Raw genomic sequence first — 17,085 nt, forward strand, 5'->3', positions numbered from 1 at the left:
TTTTTTTTTTTTTTTTTTAAGATAAGCCTTTTATTTTTACAACACAAAGGAAAACAAGACTGGAAAAAACTAACCTAATATTTTTATACTTGCAAAATAAACTGTGGCACAGTTTGCTACATTTTAAAGAAATACATAGCGGATGTGGGTGATTTCAAAAGCTTCTGCTCCTGTGGAGAGTTGACAGAGGTGATAAATTATGTTTGCAAAGCTTGGTAAGCATCTAATTTGTCCTTTTCAAACGTGTGTAAAAGTACATTTCAGCCTGCACACAAACGCAGGCTGAAATGTGGGAGAATGACAAGCCTGAGGGTGGAAGCTGAAAAATGACTTTCCATGGAAGCCTTTTCTGCCAAAGAAAATTTACGGTACATTAGTCAAAATTTTCGTTTAAGTCCTATTAACTCAATTAATTACTTGAAACTGGGGAGGGGGGGGGGGGATGAGATAACAGGTAAATAATTGAGATATATGAAGTTTTTTTTTTTGTTTTTATTCAGAGCTTCTCGCCCCCCCCCCCCCCCCCCCAAATTGGTGGAAACAAGCTTTCAATTTGCAAGCATTGCTGCTTTCTCTTATAGGCTAGGCTCCCAACTCAAACGAGTTATTGATGTTTTTACTTAAATAAAGTACATTTGTATCACTGTAATAAATAATTTTCTTGTAATATGACAGTTTTTGATAAATATATCTGGGTGTTTAATCAGAGCCTTATCGGGGGTCTTGTTGCAGCAATAAGGGCACAGACATGCGGACATTAGCTTTAATTTAACTACTATATACCTACACAAAAACAAAACAGTCATTAATTACATTAATTACTGAGCTACAGTACAGTGCATTGTTCTGTAAACTGTAACACTAACCTAAGCAGGGCGATATTTAAACCCAGAGAGGTACGTGAACTAAAAGTCGCTTAAAAGGGACTTTTAGTTCATGTCCCACTCACTCAAAATTTTTATTCAACATTATTTGATTTGCAGTTAAGTGACCGTTATGTATCTTATTGGTCTTTTATCGTCTGTCTGAAACAAGTCTTTTTAGTTTCTGTTTCTTTAAGGCCCCCCCTCCCCCTCACTACAAGCCCAAATTCTGATTGGCTGCCCTTCGACTTGCTTCTAAACAGAACCCAGTGCTTGTTAGCTCCGCCTCCTTATTCAGACATAGCTAGAGCTGATTGACCATATAAGGAAGGGTATTCCGAGCTGACATCAGCTCAGCGCTAGTGTTAAACACAACACAATGATTACTTTATAAAAGATGATGTAATTTTTTGAAACAGTGGTAATATGAAATTCCAGCAGCATTTATCAGGCATGAAATAAAGAAAAGCATCATGGGTCCACTCTAAAGTGCTGACCTCAGACTTTTTTTTTAGCTAATCTAACCGGTGAAGCTGAAATTCACGTTAGTGCCTTTTAGGGCACTTCCCAACACTAATAGTGATGATAGTTTATGTGATGTTGTTGGCTTCTTATTTAAATTAATAGCAGCTCTTATCACACTACATGTAAACAATAACAAACGCTTTGGAATAAAATAGCTGAAGCTTTCATATCTTGCTGTGCAACACACAAACACACACTGCCTGCACTGCACTGATCCATTCCTTTCAAAGCAGATTAAAAAAAACGCAATCAAAATTAAACATTTAATCTTGGCGCATTTCATCCTAACTGTGGTAAAAATCTCAGTAAGGCACGCTTGATACGCACTCTCTTTCCCCTCTCTCAACACTCTTTAACAAGTAAGAGTGCTCTGGAGCCTGTTACATGAAACTGGACATTACATCATAACGTGAATGATTTATAGTGCGAGCGGGTCACAAGTACCTTGACATTAGCCTCCTTAAATAAAGCTTACCGTTATGTAAGCTTGTGTACTCAGGAGTTACGTGTGGTTCGCACACATTGCAGATGAAGCAGAGCTGAAAAGCTGGTCGTCCACGGTTCTCGTCCCAGGAGTTCAAAAATAGTCATTTGCATTTCTACGCTGCTTATTTGCTGTAGCCGATTGCTTTAAAAGTCCTGCAGCAGTATGGTAAGTGTCCACACCTGTCTCCACATGTGAACCAGCAGGAGACATCAAACCTGCAGGAAATCATCAAAGGTTAGCCTTTTCTATGAGGTTTTGTTTGTCTTAATAGTTTGTAACATACTTGAAGCCTTATCTGGAGATAATAAAGTGGTAAAGCCATGTTCCTAACTAATTGGAGACGTTACAAACACATATGGGATATGTCTGGATCCAGACCTGGAGGCTTGTCAACTACAGTGATTAAAGCATCCCATACTTGTTTACCAAGTATCAGCTGCCGTACCAGCAGAACAGTTTCTTTCTTCAGGTTTCAAAACCGTCAAATTAATCCTCCACACTCTTCTTCTTCTTTAGTTTGTTTCCTTCAGGGTTCACCACAGCAGATCACCTGCCTCCATCTCACCCTGTCTCTAGCATCCTCCTCTGTCCTACCAGCCCTCTGGACGTCCTGCTTCGCTACATCCTTGAACCTCCTTTGTGGTCTTTCTCTTTTCATCCTGCCTGAAAGCTCCATATTCAACATCTTTTATCCAATATATCCACTATCCCTCCTCTGGAGATGTCCAAAACATCTCAGCCTCACCATTCAAACTTTGTCTCCAACCCGCTCAGCCTGAGCTGTCCCTCTGATGCACTCTACTCTTTCTAATCCTGTTCATTGTGGTCACTCGCAATGAATAGCTTATCATCACCTCGAGCTCCACTTCCTGCCATTGCCACTGTCTCCAAATCATCTAAACCTCCCTTTTGCTGTTGCTCCTTGTCACGTTCCCTAACAGTCCGAGGGATGTGAGGAAAATAACGAAGCATGTCCAGATTGAAAAACTGAGACAAGTAGGCAAACGAATAAAGCAAAGGTTTTTATTAACAAGTAAAATGAAAGAGGCATATGTGCCGCTATCACCTTTAAAGGAAAAGAAGCATAAGAAAGCAAGTTAAAAAGGTTAAATCTCCCAAAACACCCTCCTCTGACACTCATCTCCACCCGCTCCACTCTGCCTGCAGCCTTGCTTTGGACAGTTCACCCCAGGTATTTAATCTCACCCACCTTCACTACCTCTCCTCCTTGCATAAAGGGACTGAACTTCCAGTATAGTTTTATAACCTTGTGTTGCATAATGACAACTACAATGAAAATTAAATCTAGTAATTGAGGGGCTTAAGGCGACATGATGAACTTGTTTTACCCTTGGTGTGTGCACGGTGTTGTCCATCAGGCTCTGTCTCAGCAAGCCCGTCACCACCTCGAGCTCCTGCTCCGCCTCCCGGACGTTTGGGTCCAGTCGGAGGACTTCCTGGAGGTCACTGCTAGCTGAAAGGTAGTCCTAGAGGATATTTATTCATACAGAGAAATCAGGAATGGGAGGGGGAAGAAAAATCCAACGCATTATCTTAAAATGACAAGGAAGAGGTTTATGAGGGGGCGTGCCGGCACCTGTAAACCTTTAAAAGCCAGGGCTCGTCTGTAGAAGGCTTTCTTGTTGTTCGGCTCCAGCTGCAGCGCCGAATCGCAGTCCTGCCGGGCCTCTTCGAACCGATTCAGTTTCAGGAGACAGATGGCTCTGGAGGAGAAGTAAAGGATTTGTCAGACGGTCTCTGTCAGTGATGATCAGTATGAGGATCAGGCTACGCATGGTTAGATTACTCCACACTGTTTCAAATACAAATGAAAAATCTTCAAAATATGCACTGTAGAAGAGTAGGGACAGATGCATTTTCCCCAACATTTCGCACAATATCTTGTTAATATAGAGATTTTTGCAGGATGTAATATTTACAGGGAATCCACATGTGTCCAGCAGTTTAGGCTTTCATGTTTGCAACACAATATTTCATCTGAAATTCCTTTCAAATATACCGATACACCTTCATGGGGCTTTATCCAGAGCAACAACTGGCAGTGCATCAGATTTGACATGCCAGGTGGTCATATGGTGCCCTCTACTGTTCCCCCTGTCTACCTGTAAATGGAGAATTAGCTCCCTACCGCGAGAGGCCATTTTTCTGTGCTGACAAAGTAAGATCAAAACATGCAATTTCATTGAAAACTTGTGACACTGACGAGCAACTGGGGGAATGTGAAGGTGAAGAACGACTCTCATTTAAGCCTTTGCTGCAAGAGTAGAGAAACTGGCATTATTTCAGCGGATTTTTACACAATATTTGAGCTGAAGCTTCTTACTTGATGTAGGCAGCTATTCTGTTATTTTTTGGGGGGTGGCGATCAAACTACCCACCTTTCAAACAGTGTTTCTTTTGTAAAGTAATTCAGGCGCTCTTGTTGCAAAGACCAGTCAATTCTAGCGTCTGTTTGGGTTGTTTTTTTATACCTGTTTGTGTGGAGCGCACATTCGTCAGGTTTTATGGCGAGACATTCACTGTACTTCTCCAGGGCCTCCTGGAAGTGGCCTTTCTTGACCAGACTGTTGCCTTCCTGTTTAAGCAAAGTGAAGTGGGCTTCTTTTCTTCTGGCTGTTGGCAGAAAAATGGTTTTTTTTCCAACTGAAAAAGATAACTTCATAAAGAGTTCATTTTCTTCAGTGCAAGTTATTGATTGGTTAGACAGATCTGGGGCAGACTGTACTGAATGGTTTGTCTTTCAACAAGCCTCTTCTACAATTTCTTCACACCGTTTCAGGCCTTAATAAATCCAGCCTGTCGGCAGCAGTCTCTGTGGACCAGCGGAGATGAGTCAACTCCTCCTTAGTTAGCGATCGGCTGTGCTGAAAAAGCCAATGCGGCTAATGAGTTGTGGAAAAGACACACGCAGCGGTACTTAAACATAAACACAGACTCACAGGTACACAAAAAGATAACATTAATCAAATGACACAGCTACTACTGCCAACTCTTGAAAAAACGAGCTCAGCAGGCATTAAAAGTAATATACACTCACTAGCCTCTGGATTAGGTACACCTGTTCAACTTCTCTTTAACAAAATTATCTAATCAGCCAATCACATGGCAGCAACTCAGTGCATTTAGGTATTTAGATGTGGTCAAGACGGCCTGCTGAAATTCAAATTAAGATTCGATACAGAAAACAAAGGTGATGTGAGTGATTTTCTGTCTGAGTATTTCTGAAACTGTTGGCCAGCTGGGATTTCCCCCCACAAACATCTCTAGAGTTTTTGGACAATGGTCAAAGAAAACAGAGAAAACATCTACTGAGCCAAAGTTCTCTGGAGAAAATGCCTGTTGATGTCAGAAGTCAGAGGAGAATGCTTCAGGCTGAAAGGAAGGGAACAGTAACTCAGATAACCACTTGTCTCAACCAAGTCATGCAGACGAGCATCTCTAAATGCACAACAAATGAGGAACCTGAAGCAGACGGGCCTCAGAAACAGAAGAGCACACCTCCTGTCAGCTAAAAACAGGAAACTGAAGCTACAGTTCATACTGGCTCACCTAAATTGGACGACAGACTGGAGAAATGCTGTCTGGTCTGATGAGTAATGATTATTGCTGCAACATTCACATGTCAGGGTCAGAATTTGGCAAAAATACATGAAAGCATTGAATCAATCCCACCTTATATCAACAGTTCAGGAGGTCCAACCCAGTAATAACAAAGTATAACTAATAAAGTGTTCAGACAGAGTTACTTTAGAAAGCATTCAGGCCCAAAGCACTATAAAACTACTGAATTAAAAAGCCTGAACCAGCTTTTGAAACTCTTTTTCATTTTTCTCTACCAAGAAAATTCTACTTTCATCCATTTACAATTGAACCAAAGCACAAAGTGAAAAGGCCTGCATGCTTTCTGAAGCAGCTCGGTGCTGAAAGCTTATTTTTTTCCTTTAGCTGAGACGTCCGTCGATACCACAAACCACTCAGTGCTCTGTTGCTGGGAAACTAAATTGATATGTGGAGCATGAGTATTTGAGATCAATCACCTCTGAAGCTGATACAAGCTGGGAGTCAAGCTGTAAGGAGATAATTTAACAGATACAATCTAATAACATTACCAATAACACAGTCAAAACAGACGCGCTGGCACCGGCGCTGAAGCGTAGTGGCAGGTTAGGAGGTTTCGGGGCTGTGGGAGAATAATAACACAAGCTTGTGCAATCTTTGATTACAGGGTTATTTTGATGCTAGCTTGCTGTAGAGGTTGTGTTTAATTCTTTTCAATCCAAGCATCAATAGATATGTAATTTCCTCTGGCGGATAACACAGCTGTGTTTGCAAATGCCGAGAGAGCAATAGCTTTAATCATCGCCACTAACGCTAGCTCAACTAATAAATGCAATGCTCATTTAACTTGTGTTGTTGCAATTAAAGGCATATTAACATATTAATGAACTCGAGGCTTCATTAAGTCTAATTGTTTTAACGGATAAAATTATAATTGTCAGAATTTTAATTCATTTTAACTCTTTTATTAAGGAGCACAGTTTGGTGTTGTTTTGTGTTGCGTGTTTGCGGTTTTATTTCCTGTTTTGGGGAAATCAACATGAAGACAGAAACAACACAAACGTGAGTTTATGAATGAATGAATTGAACATTTGAGACACTCAGATTGACTTGTTGTATTAGAGAATTGTAGATGTACACAAACAACTGCAGATTCTAAGATCATCAGTCCAATTTTACATAAGTACAAGTTATTCAGATGTGTCACAACTTTGCTAATGTCCGGAAGAAGACCCAAACTGTCACCCTCATATGAGAGGAAATTGATTTGAATGTTCAGGAACCAACAAGGCTCAAGCCATGAACTGGAAGCTACTGGGACACCAGCATCACTGTCCAGTGAAGTCAGTTTTACACCACACACTGAGATGGTGCTGATCACAAAAGAAGCCTCTGCTCCAAAATCGACACCTTCAAATTTGCAAACTCCTTCTGGAGAAAAGTTTAATGGTCAGATGAGACAAATATTAAACTATTTGGCCTCAATGGTAAGAAGTATGTTTGGAGGAGTAAAGGTGAGGCTTTCAAGCCTAAGAAGACTGCACTAGCTGTCAAGCATGGTGGTGGTAGCATCATGCTATGAGGCTGTTTTGCTGCCAATGGTATTGTTGGATGGAAAAATGAAGAAGGAGGACTACCTCCAAATTCTTCAACTTCACCACAACAGTTGGATGTTTGAAACCTGAACACATTTGCATGTTCCAACAGGACAATGATCCCGTTCCCATTATGAATGGATAAAGCAGGCTAACATTAAACTTCAACCCCGCTGAAACTTTGTGTAATACACGTCAAAGCTGGTTCTGAGCCAGAAAACCAACTAATTTAAATTAAGTTTTCTGCCATTACAATCACTCAAATATCTACCCAGAATTATTCCAGAAGCTTGCTGATGGCTACCAAAGACATCTTGTCAAGGTGCAACTTGCTAAAGGACATGTAACCACATATTAATGGGGCTGTATGTATATATACTGCTGACCTTGTTTGGATCAGAGAAAATTCAAAATAAATTCAAACCAATCCAATCACCCAATCCTTATCTTTTAAAGACATTATGATGTGTGCAGTACAATCATTCCACCCTGGAAAAAGAAACGTTCAATGAACTCATTAAAACCTCAAAGTTACCACCACATTCTTGCTCATAATGAGCAGATGTGAACTTCTGGCCACAACTTTATTTTACCACAGTTTATAATAACTTAAGATGCTGTCTTACATTTCTTATTGTTGGCATGGCGTCATTCCTCCTCAGTATGATGGAACAAAATGCATTACTGTAGGAGGTAGTGATTAACAGTGCTGCGTATTTGCTGTGACAAATTTAAGCAGCACACATGTTGCTTTTAACACTTACAACTTCGATCACTTCCTGTCTCCTTCTGTTTCTGGCTTCATATTCATTCAGCTTTGTATGTGTTAGATCGTGTGTTTGGAGTTTTTCATTAGACAAGTACAAGTAAACAGATTTATCTGTTAGTGTTGTTGTGAGTTTTACAGCCTTATACTGCTCCAAAACTATTTACATATATTTGCATTTATGGCACATTTGGAGTCTCCTGGTTCTTGTGAGCAGTTCGAGCGCAGAGGAAACTTGACCTGGATTGTTCCATTACAGCAGCACTATAGTCTGTGTGGATCGTCTTTACTTTGCATTATTGATAGTACACCCAGACAAACACACACACACACACACAGAGTCTCTCAGCTGGAGCACCTTCACCACTACTCAGCATTTGCACGCTGATTCTGCTCACTGACTTCTGCTGCTGCTTTATTGTTCAATTATTTACTGTTTCTTTTAAAAATGCTACGTGAATGAAATCACCCAAAGAACTGTCTTTAGTCAAGAAAATCTGGATTTCTTTAAAAGGCTTCTTTGTTTGCATCAGATGTGCTCATCACATTTAACCACTTAAACCCACAGGAATGGTTGTTCCTCACCTTCCTCCTGGGCTGCTCTGGCGGCCCTGGCCTGGGCCTGCTCGATGCTGATTGGTTTCTCTCGGTGTTGCAACTGCACAGACAGGGGGACGACGGGAATCTCTGGAAGCTTCTGTCTCCACTCGGGCCCATCCTGCTCAATCAGCATCTTTGTGAGCCTGTCAGAGAACAAAGAGACTGAAACTAGTATCGTAAAGTGTTTCGCATTAGCAAGACTCGCGCAGGGACCCAAAGGGAAACTGAAATGACTGAGACGACTTGGTGTTACGTAAAATCTGACTAAACATGCACCAGCACATGAAGCGGCTGAAGTTTCCCGTGTTTGGATTTTTGTGTTCAGCTGACCTGTGGATGCTGTCGTGAGCCGCTTGTATCCCTGTGTCTAACTGCAGGACGGTCTTATAATCCACGTAGGCCTTTCTGTAGCGCTCCAGTGACTCATAGGCCATGGCTCGACGCAACAGAGGCTTCAAGGAATAGGGCTGCAGCTCCAAAGCCCTAAGAGGATCAGAGAGGAGAGGCGGAGACCGAGGGATCTGAACATGTGAATGAATATTTGACCGACAGGCTGTCGCAGCCTTTAGAGCAAAGAAACAAAAAGCAGGAAGCTGCTGGATCCAAAACTGCATCACTGTGGATGATCTACATGCTGTGTTCCACAGTTACAGAGAAAACAGTTACAATCAGGGTGTGGAAAAGCAGCTTGTCATTCAGTTTTCATGTAAATAATATTGAATTTAAATAAAACACAGCCCACGTGTCCCCAACTGGGTAATGTCAGCTTTTGAGTTTTGCAGGTTCATGACTTCCTCTAGTTTTGAGAAATGATTTTGTTCTAGTTCAGTATTCTTCACGGTCTTCTGTTAATGGTTTATTTAATATGAGCTTTTTTATTTGTCCCTATAGTTCTTTGCTTGCTTGTAGATGACTTAAGGTTTATTGGTTCCCTTTTGTTAATCCCACTGTGTCCCTCCAGTCTTGTCTCTGTCTCTTGTCTTTCACTGTTAACTTCACATGTTCGAGCCTTTGTCGGTATCTTATTTCCTGCTTCGTTTTGGTGGTCTTTTGTCTTTTGTGCTTTGTATCTAATTCATATTCTCTTGTCTCATTATCCCTGATTTGTTCCTGCTGTGTCTCCCACTTTTGACTCTGTTAAAATAGTGAGTATAAGACAAAAAAGCACAAAAAGTCCCCCTTTAATAAGTTATTCATAAGTTTTCTTGGCTGATCTCTTTAGCCCAATCTCTATCTATGCGTTTCTCTCTTTATAAGCTGGTACTGGTAAGAGTAGATGTTCCAATCAGGCTGTAATTGTTGCCACTTTGGGAAAATTAAAGTGGCAACAATTGTTTGTGGCATTCAGAGCCTTTTCAAACCAGCTATCTCGCAAATAAAATCACACATAAACTTAGCACTCCACAAGATGGTTACGACCATGACACCAGAACGGTTCTGGTTCTGGCCATCTTTTAAATACAGTCTGTGATCTGACAGTGTTTTGGGGTGTGATGTCAGATCTGTGGATTCATCTCTCAAACCTGGAAGTTATAACCAGTAATAAAACCGACACTAGTCACGTACTTGTTGCAGTCCTGTATGCAGTCTGTGCTGTTTCCCTCCTTCAGGTAACAGGCTGCTCTGTTGGAGTAGAGAATACACAGGTCCTCTGGACTATCAATGCCTGCAAGGGGACAACCATAATCACATTTCTGAATGACCAGATTCATTTACGTCATCTTGTGATCTGAAAAGCAGGTGTAAGGCCATGCTACACATCCATATTACCAGCAGTTCTTTAGACTTTGTGGCCTAAAGTGCTCGAGAGAGAAGCGAAATCAAGAGAAGTGAAGCAGTTCAATTGCAAGTGTCCAGAAATGCTGAAGGGGTGAAAGGCAGACAGATAAAAGGCTGTGTTAAGAGATCCCTCGGTAGAGTCATTTTCTCCACTGTCCTTTCCACTCTAGTGCAGTTTCATAACCGCTGGGAGAGCATCAGTCTTATGTACAGCTTCCACAACCCACAGCGCATCATCATTATCATACACTGTTCTCACCAGCTTTCTGATTGAAGTCTATGATTAATCAAGTCTAAACGTTTGGAATCTGGCTACAGTGCAAGTGCAGAAAAAGCCTTCACACTTGCCAGCTACAAGAGTAAAAGTCAGCTGAGTGCTCTCTGTGCAGCGTGGCATTGAGCCTCACGTAAAAGCCCCATGCATCAGCACACGACTTCCATCGACAGCAACTTGTCTTGTGCCAACACTCCACTGCAATCACAAATCACCGGTGCAGAGACGCCTTGTGTCTCTGCTTCATGCTAAAAAGTGAAGTGACCTGAAGTCATCCTGCAGGCTGACTGGAAAAACAGTGGTATAATGCATTCAAAACTGACACGGGATACGTTGGATTGTGGAACCAGGTGACACTGAGTCAACTTGTTTGTGATACCCTTACCAGGGCTAAGTCACAGATGCTACGAGAGGGTGTCTCTCAGGCTCTGTGACACCCATCTGCTGTTTTTGGCGACTCTACACTGAGTCACAGAGGTGGAAAAGCTACTCCAAGGAATCCAAGGATGAAAATAAACAAGAAATAACTTTCTGGTAGCAAAATTACTGTTATTTTCTAAAACTATACATGGTTTAATCAATGAATCAAGAAATTAGCAGTTAGATAAAGCTCCTCTAACTATGCTATAGTATCGTGGCTATAATCAGATTTGTTTATCCCAGGATCACATGCTGTGTAAGAGAAAAGAAACCGCTCATGTCACCCCCCACCTGCTTCAGCACATCCCTCAATGGCCTGGGTGTACTTCTCCAAGGCGTCTCCAAACTGTCCGTGTTTGAAGAGATGGTTCCCTTCATTCTTGAGCCGGGCCAGGTGAGGAGGTAGGGCCCCGGCGGGAGCATCCAGGTAACTTGTGTCCACTGCAGGGCTGTCCTCCTTCTTCTCTTGCCCACCAGCAGGGCTGTTTTCTCTCTGAGTGCCATTGACCGCCCCCTTCTGTGGAGCCATGTGAGGCTTTCCCCCGCTGCTTCCACCCCCGCTTCGTGTCCCACTCCCTGCTGTGGCCTGATCCGCGCTCGCTGCCCCTCCTCCGCCGCCCGGAGGTTTCTCCTGCGCGTTCCCCATAGCTGCAATCCCTCTGCAGTGTGCTCAAACTCTGCCTCTACCTCTCTCAGAGCCGCAGCTACATCTGAGCCTGGATGGGGATTTCTGCTGGACACACCCCCGACATGAGGCGTCAGATGTGATGTCAGCGAGGGGGAGGGGGGAGTGCCACAGCGATGCAGTGCTGCAGTAGGACAGCTCTGAAGGGAGAGCCTCAGTTTAGACTTCAGAGCAGAGGAAACCTGGACCAGACACACACATGCGAGACACTTTGATGCTTTAATTCATCAAATTGTAAGAAAAAAACCCATTATAATTTCGATTATACATGATTTACGCTGTATTACTGGAGAAGAAGTAACTGACAGGCAACATTTTGACACAGTGGAAAGATATAAATGTTTAATTACTCTTAGGATAATTGGAGTGAGCTGCAAATCTGATCAACAGCAAACAAACAGAATATTAATCATGTAAAATTACATTTTGTTGATGGAAAACCCAGTCCAGTAATGAAAACAATCATTGAATCCAGTCCTGTTTGTCACCTAAAGGGTAGTTCAGCAAAGTAATTACTTTGTTGATGAGAACACGTTGTTCATAACTCTCTCAGCAGCATCTTAGCTGGAAGCAGCTCTCTGTCCAGCACCGGGAAATTAAATCAGGCTTATTTTCTATTGGTCAACATTTTGGCATGTAATTACATCAAATCACAGGTTCACACAAATGTTTTATTAGAATCTTTTAAAGATGGAAGTTTGAAATGAAATAGCTGCTAAACCCAAGTGCAAGTAATGATCCCAGTGAAGGCTTTGTTTGCTATTTGATTTGGTATCTCATCTTAATGAAACACATCATTTTAGTTTTTTGTTATTATCTATTATTTGTTGTGTCTTATTTGTGTAATATGCACCTTTTTGCACCTTTGAGTAGAGAGAGCGCAACAGTTTGAAATCTTTGTGGTAAGCCAAACTAAAAAGTTGCCATGCAGATATTAAGGGACTAAATGAACAAAAAAAACAGATTTAGATTTAAATCAACTTAAAAGCTAAACTTGGGGAAACAGTGTAATTTAAAGAAGTTAAAGCTATCATAGTGCTGCTTTAGATCAAAAATACACTCAATGGACACTTAAGTACACCTTGCTTGTACTGGGTTGTGTCATGTTTCGGCTGTGTGGCAGGCAGGAGAGGACCCAAACGCAAACTCACGGGGACAGAACTTGAACTCAAAAGCACAGCTTTAATTGCTGGAAAAATAGAACACAGGCAATACAAAACTAAACTGGGAAAGCTAATCATAAAGTATACCAGGAGACTCGGGGAGAATCACACACAGCATGAGGGAGACTACGACACTGACAAAGAGAAACACAGGGCTTAAATACACAGAGGGATAACGAGGGAATGAGACAGAAGGAGAGCACAGCTGGGAGTAATCAGGACTGACGAGACAAGGGAAGCAAAACTAGAAATACTCACATGAGACATGGACCTTCAAAGTAAAACAGGAAACACACTGACTGAATTCTAAACATGCAAACTTAACAGCAACTGGGGAGACAGAACATAGGAACCTGAAACATGGTACAAAACATCACAGTGGACATAACATGGAACACAGGGAAGCCATATGACAAAGCCAAAGAACTAAACCTATGATAACCATAACAGACCTATGGAAACAAGAAACAGTACAACAAAGGACTCAAAACATAAACCATAATATAAAAACACAAGATCTCTTCAAAATAAAATAGGAAACATAATGAGACGCAGACATGACAACCAGAACTTGACAACGTAAGACACAGACATGAAACACATGAAGAGCAGGGGAGACTTAACATGGGTTGGAAACACATGGGGGAACTAATAAGCAAATGAACATAGGAGACCTAATGAGCTTAAACATACTATAAACATCAAAATGAACTAAAACTCAAAACACTGGGTCATAAGACCCAGGATCGTGACAGGTTGGTCCCCCTTTTGCAATCAGTTACCTTAACTCTTTAATTCTTCTTCTATTGTGCAATTTTGGTGAGCCAGTATGTTTCCTGTTCTTTGTGGACAGGAAACTGAGGGACCCAATGCGGTCTTCTGTAGCTGTAGCCGGTCTCCTTCAGGGTTTTACGTTGTGCATTCAGATACGCTCTTCCGAATAAGTCGCTTGTAAGCAGTTGTCATTTGAGTTACTGTTGCTTTTTTCTTTCTTTTGTTTTTTTAATCGTCTCAAAACTCTGTCCAATCCTCTCTGGCGTCAATGATGCAATTTCACCTAGAGAACTGCCACTCACTGGATATTTTTTCTCTTTGGGAGATGGCTGTGGGAAAATCCTGGTAGATCAGCCTGTCTGGTACCAATAACCATCCTACAGTCAAAGTCAATAAAAAAAAAACCTTTGGGGGTGAGGGGAAGAAAACATCGCAGTCTCATTTAATCTTTATTACTATGAAAAAGGCCAAAAAAACAGTTTGCATTACACAAAATCAGGTTACTTCCCCCTGCTGCATTTTGTTATTCTGAAAGGCAGAGTCCATTTCAGGGGTCGAAAAGCTGCAAACATCTCATAGCAACAGACCAATTACACGTGACTACATGAATATAGAAAAGTCTACAAGAGCTGAAACACAAATTTTCCTGTCGTCATGGAGATGCTACTACCGGTAATTAAATCAGCTCATCAGTTAGAAAAACTGGGAAAAAACAGTCTTGACCAGTTAAAATAGTTATTATTTAATAAACCAAAACAAACTTTCATACATTTTTGACAAGCAAATGTATTGTTTAGACCGAGAATAAAATGAGTAGTTCACAAATCTGAAGCCAGGTCTATTTATTTACATGATCCCACACTACAAACAGTAAACAGAGTCAAAACTGCTCCTCTCCTCTTCTTCATCGGGCATCGAATACAACCACTGAAATCAGAGAGTCAAGGAAATCCACAGCAAACATAGCAACCAATTCATAAAATATCAATCAAAATCAAAATATCTGAACACTCTTTAGCAAAAAGACTCACATCTGAAATAAACAAGTCAACTGGTCATTTTTAATGTTTTCACAAGTTGTCTTCATGCACACAAAGTCAAAAGGATACATCTCTTTGTTCTCTTCTTGTACATGATCCTGTAGCCACACTCTCTGCATCTGATCGGATCGCGGGCTTTGATTTCGTTCTCGGTGTGACATTCTGCAAGTGACGAGAGAAAACATGGTGTTATGTGGTCAAGTTCAGTTTGAGCAGAGCAGAGCAGCGGGCAACACCCCCTCACATAGTTTTTCTGCTGATGTTAATGACAGAGAAAGTTTGGACCTATGCAGCTACTGAGTCAGCAGAGTGTTGGTAACTTTTATTCACTTAGCGCACGCCTCTGAATTCAAAGAGGTGTGGCCCAACATTTAGTCCATAATGTGTAAGATGTATTCATTTCAGTTCATTCAGATTGTTACTGAGTTTTTACACCTTGCCAAAAAACTTATTAGAACTAAAATCAGGGTGGTTCTTTTTCCAGATGCAAGATGACCAACATTACGTAATCATGGTGAAATAATTATTATTGGTTCCAAAATAGTAACATTGTATCAGACTGTAAAGGAGGTTTAATATTTCCCACTGTAAACATCTAGTGAGCCTAATGTGTATGTTATGTCCTCCAGATGTCTCCACCACAGTGGATTAAGTAGTAAAGACACTATTCAAACACAAGAACATCATGTAACTGTCATGACTCGCTGTGTGGCAGGCAGGAGGAGGACCCAAACGCAAAACTCACAGACACGGGGATGAACTCAAAATCACAGCTTTAATGCTGGAATGGCAGAACATAGGAAATACAAAACTAAACTGGGAAAAGTAAACTAACATACGCAGAGAGACACAGGGAGATCCACGCAACATGAGGGAGAACGCGACGCCGAACAGAGGAAGACGCAGACAGAAATACACAGAGGGTTAACGAGGAAAGTGGGAACACACGGGGAACACAGGTGACACAGATAACCATAACGAGACAGGGCGGGGTGAACATAACGCTGACGGGTACAGGCACAGAGGTTCAGACAGGAGGAGAGAGAGCACGGGAAGAACGCAGACATAACGGGCTAGGGAAAACATAGAATAAAGCACAAAGAGAGACGAGGGCTCATAAATACACAGAGGGGCACACAGGGGGTAAGAGTCACGAAGGGAAAACACATGAGGAACAACGTAACAGATCAACCCAGGAAGCATGGCCTAAATAAAGAACAAAATACAAAAACACATGAAAACTAAGAATACTGGGCCCACATGGCCCAGGACCATGACAGTAACTCTCAGTTAGTACTTGTGTTTTGCACCTGGAAGCACAAATACCCACAAGGTAAAAAAAAGAAAAAGAAAATCATCATACATACATACAGAACAATACAATCAACTTATCCCAAGCTAACTATGATTAAAACAGAGATTAGAAAAGGAGTAGGGGTCATGAGGCTATAAAGGCACCTGAGATGTAATTTCAGTGAACGGAAATTCCACACATGCCAGGTATCACAGCTTTGAATGCACAGACCGGTTTACAATAGGCAAGTTTTGGGCTCCAAGTGTTAATTAGTACCAATACTGAACTCATATTTATAATTACAGACGGTAGTTATGCGAATTTTCATGTATTAGGTAAAACAGGACATGATATAGTGTGCTAGACGGTTTTCTCTAAAAACTAGTGTTGTAATACCTGGAAAAATACACTCTTAGCGATCTCTGAAGCATTAACTACGGATTAATCCTTAATTTATTAATGTCGGAGAGGCTAGTTATACACTCTAAATTGAGCTGCAATTTATTATTTGTCAACTTATTATGAGATAATTGTTACTATGAAGGAACACATTATGAACAATATGTAAGGTCTATGCGGTGTAATGTAAGAAAAACATCCAGAGGAGAAGCAGCCGTGATGGCAGTGATGAAAGGTTTGCATTAGAGCAGGTAAAATCGTACTGTTTGCATTACCAGCGGTGGTATTACTAAAGTAAACGTTGTAACATACCTCCACATATGTAGATCATAGGCTGCTGCTTGGGCGGCTGTAGATCTTTCTGCGTATCCATTTCTGATTCTTAACAAAAAAATAGAGACAGAGAGATAACTGTTAACAACATGCTACCAGAAACAGCATGGTACTGCCCGAAACAGACTAAAACAACCCAACCGGTATTTAGAGCAAACAACAAATATCTTTAAAGTATCTAAAAACGCTGCATAAACCTAACCGATACGGAGTACACAGGATGGAAAGATAATAACAAGGTTTCTCACCGTTTAAACACGTTAGCTGTAGCTGTTTACCTCTCTTTTCATACTCCACAAGGCTCCTGCCTGCACATGCGTAGAACAGTCGTGCACCTCACAGCAAAGTCGCTTGTGATTGGTCGGACGATGTCTTTGAAAGAGACCAGAGAAAGCAATTGTATTTTTGTGAACAGCTCTATTATCAGTAACATTTTATTCACAAGTTTCAGTTGTTTAATTGATACAAATTATTCAATGTTTCTAAGGAGAGTATTTTAAGCCGTTTTG

The 17,085-nt window shown here is 41.3% G+C and overlaps 2 protein-coding genes across 2 annotated transcripts; both read right to left on the reverse strand.

The window, feature by feature from the left end:
- Positions 1-509: 509 nt before the first annotated feature.
- spag1a (sperm associated antigen 1a) lies at positions 510-11,607 on the reverse strand. Its single transcript, XM_026155806.1, has 8 exons — positions 11,180-11,607; positions 9,982-10,081; positions 8,746-8,898; positions 8,401-8,558; positions 4,368-4,509; positions 3,473-3,599; positions 3,225-3,362; positions 510-2,090 (listed from the first exon to the last, which is right to left on the reverse strand). The coding sequence occupies exons 1-8, from the start codon at positions 11,532-11,534 to the stop codon at positions 2,085-2,087; spliced, it is 1,179 nt and encodes a 392-aa protein (XP_026011591.1). The 5' UTR covers positions 11,535-11,607; the 3' UTR covers positions 510-2,084.
- Positions 11,608-13,946: 2,339 nt separating this feature from the next.
- Positions 13,947-16,929, reverse strand: polr2k (RNA polymerase II, I and III subunit K). Its single transcript, XM_026156480.1, has 4 exons — positions 16,825-16,929; positions 16,556-16,624; positions 14,620-14,712; positions 13,947-14,437 (listed from the first exon to the last, which is right to left on the reverse strand). Exons 2-4 carry the CDS (start codon positions 16,614-16,616, stop codon positions 14,415-14,417), a joined length of 177 nt encoding a protein of 58 aa, XP_026012265.1. The 5' UTR covers positions 16,617-16,624; positions 16,825-16,929; the 3' UTR covers positions 13,947-14,414.
- Positions 16,930-17,085: the final 156 nt, after the last annotated feature.

The sequence above is a fragment of the Astatotilapia calliptera genome, chromosome 22 (genome assembly GCF_900246225.1).
Source record: "Astatotilapia calliptera chromosome 22, fAstCal1.2, whole genome shotgun sequence".
In the NCBI taxonomy this organism is placed as follows: domain Eukaryota; kingdom Metazoa; phylum Chordata; class Actinopteri; order Cichliformes; family Cichlidae; genus Astatotilapia; species Astatotilapia calliptera.

Excerpts from the sequence above, each read along its gene's own strand:
- polr2k (XM_026156480.1), bottom strand. The coding sequence starts at position 16,616 with ATGGATACGCAGAAAGATCTACAGCCGCCCAAGCAGCAGCCTATGATC. Across the intron at positions 14,713-16,555 it reads TATGATCTACATATGTGGAG|AATGTCACACCGAGAACGAA; the intron begins GTATGTTACAAC and ends CGTCACTTGCAG. Across the intron at positions 14,438-14,619 it reads CAAGAAGAGAACAAAGAGAT|TGGTTGTATTCGATGCCCGA; the intron begins GTATCCTTTTGA and ends CTCTGATTTCAG.
- spag1a (XM_026155806.1), bottom strand. The coding sequence starts at position 11,534 with ATGGGGAACGCGCAGGAGAAACCTCCGGGCGGCGGAGGAGGGGCAGCG. Across the intron at positions 10,082-11,179 it reads TGAGGGATGTGCTGAAGCAG|GCATTGATAGTCCAGAGGAC; the intron begins GTGGGGGGTGAC and ends GTCCCCTTGCAG. Across the intron at positions 4,510-8,400 it reads CAGAGCAGCCCAGGAGGAAG|CCAGAAGAAAAGAAGCCCAC; the intron begins GTGAGGAACAAC and ends TTCTGCCAACAG.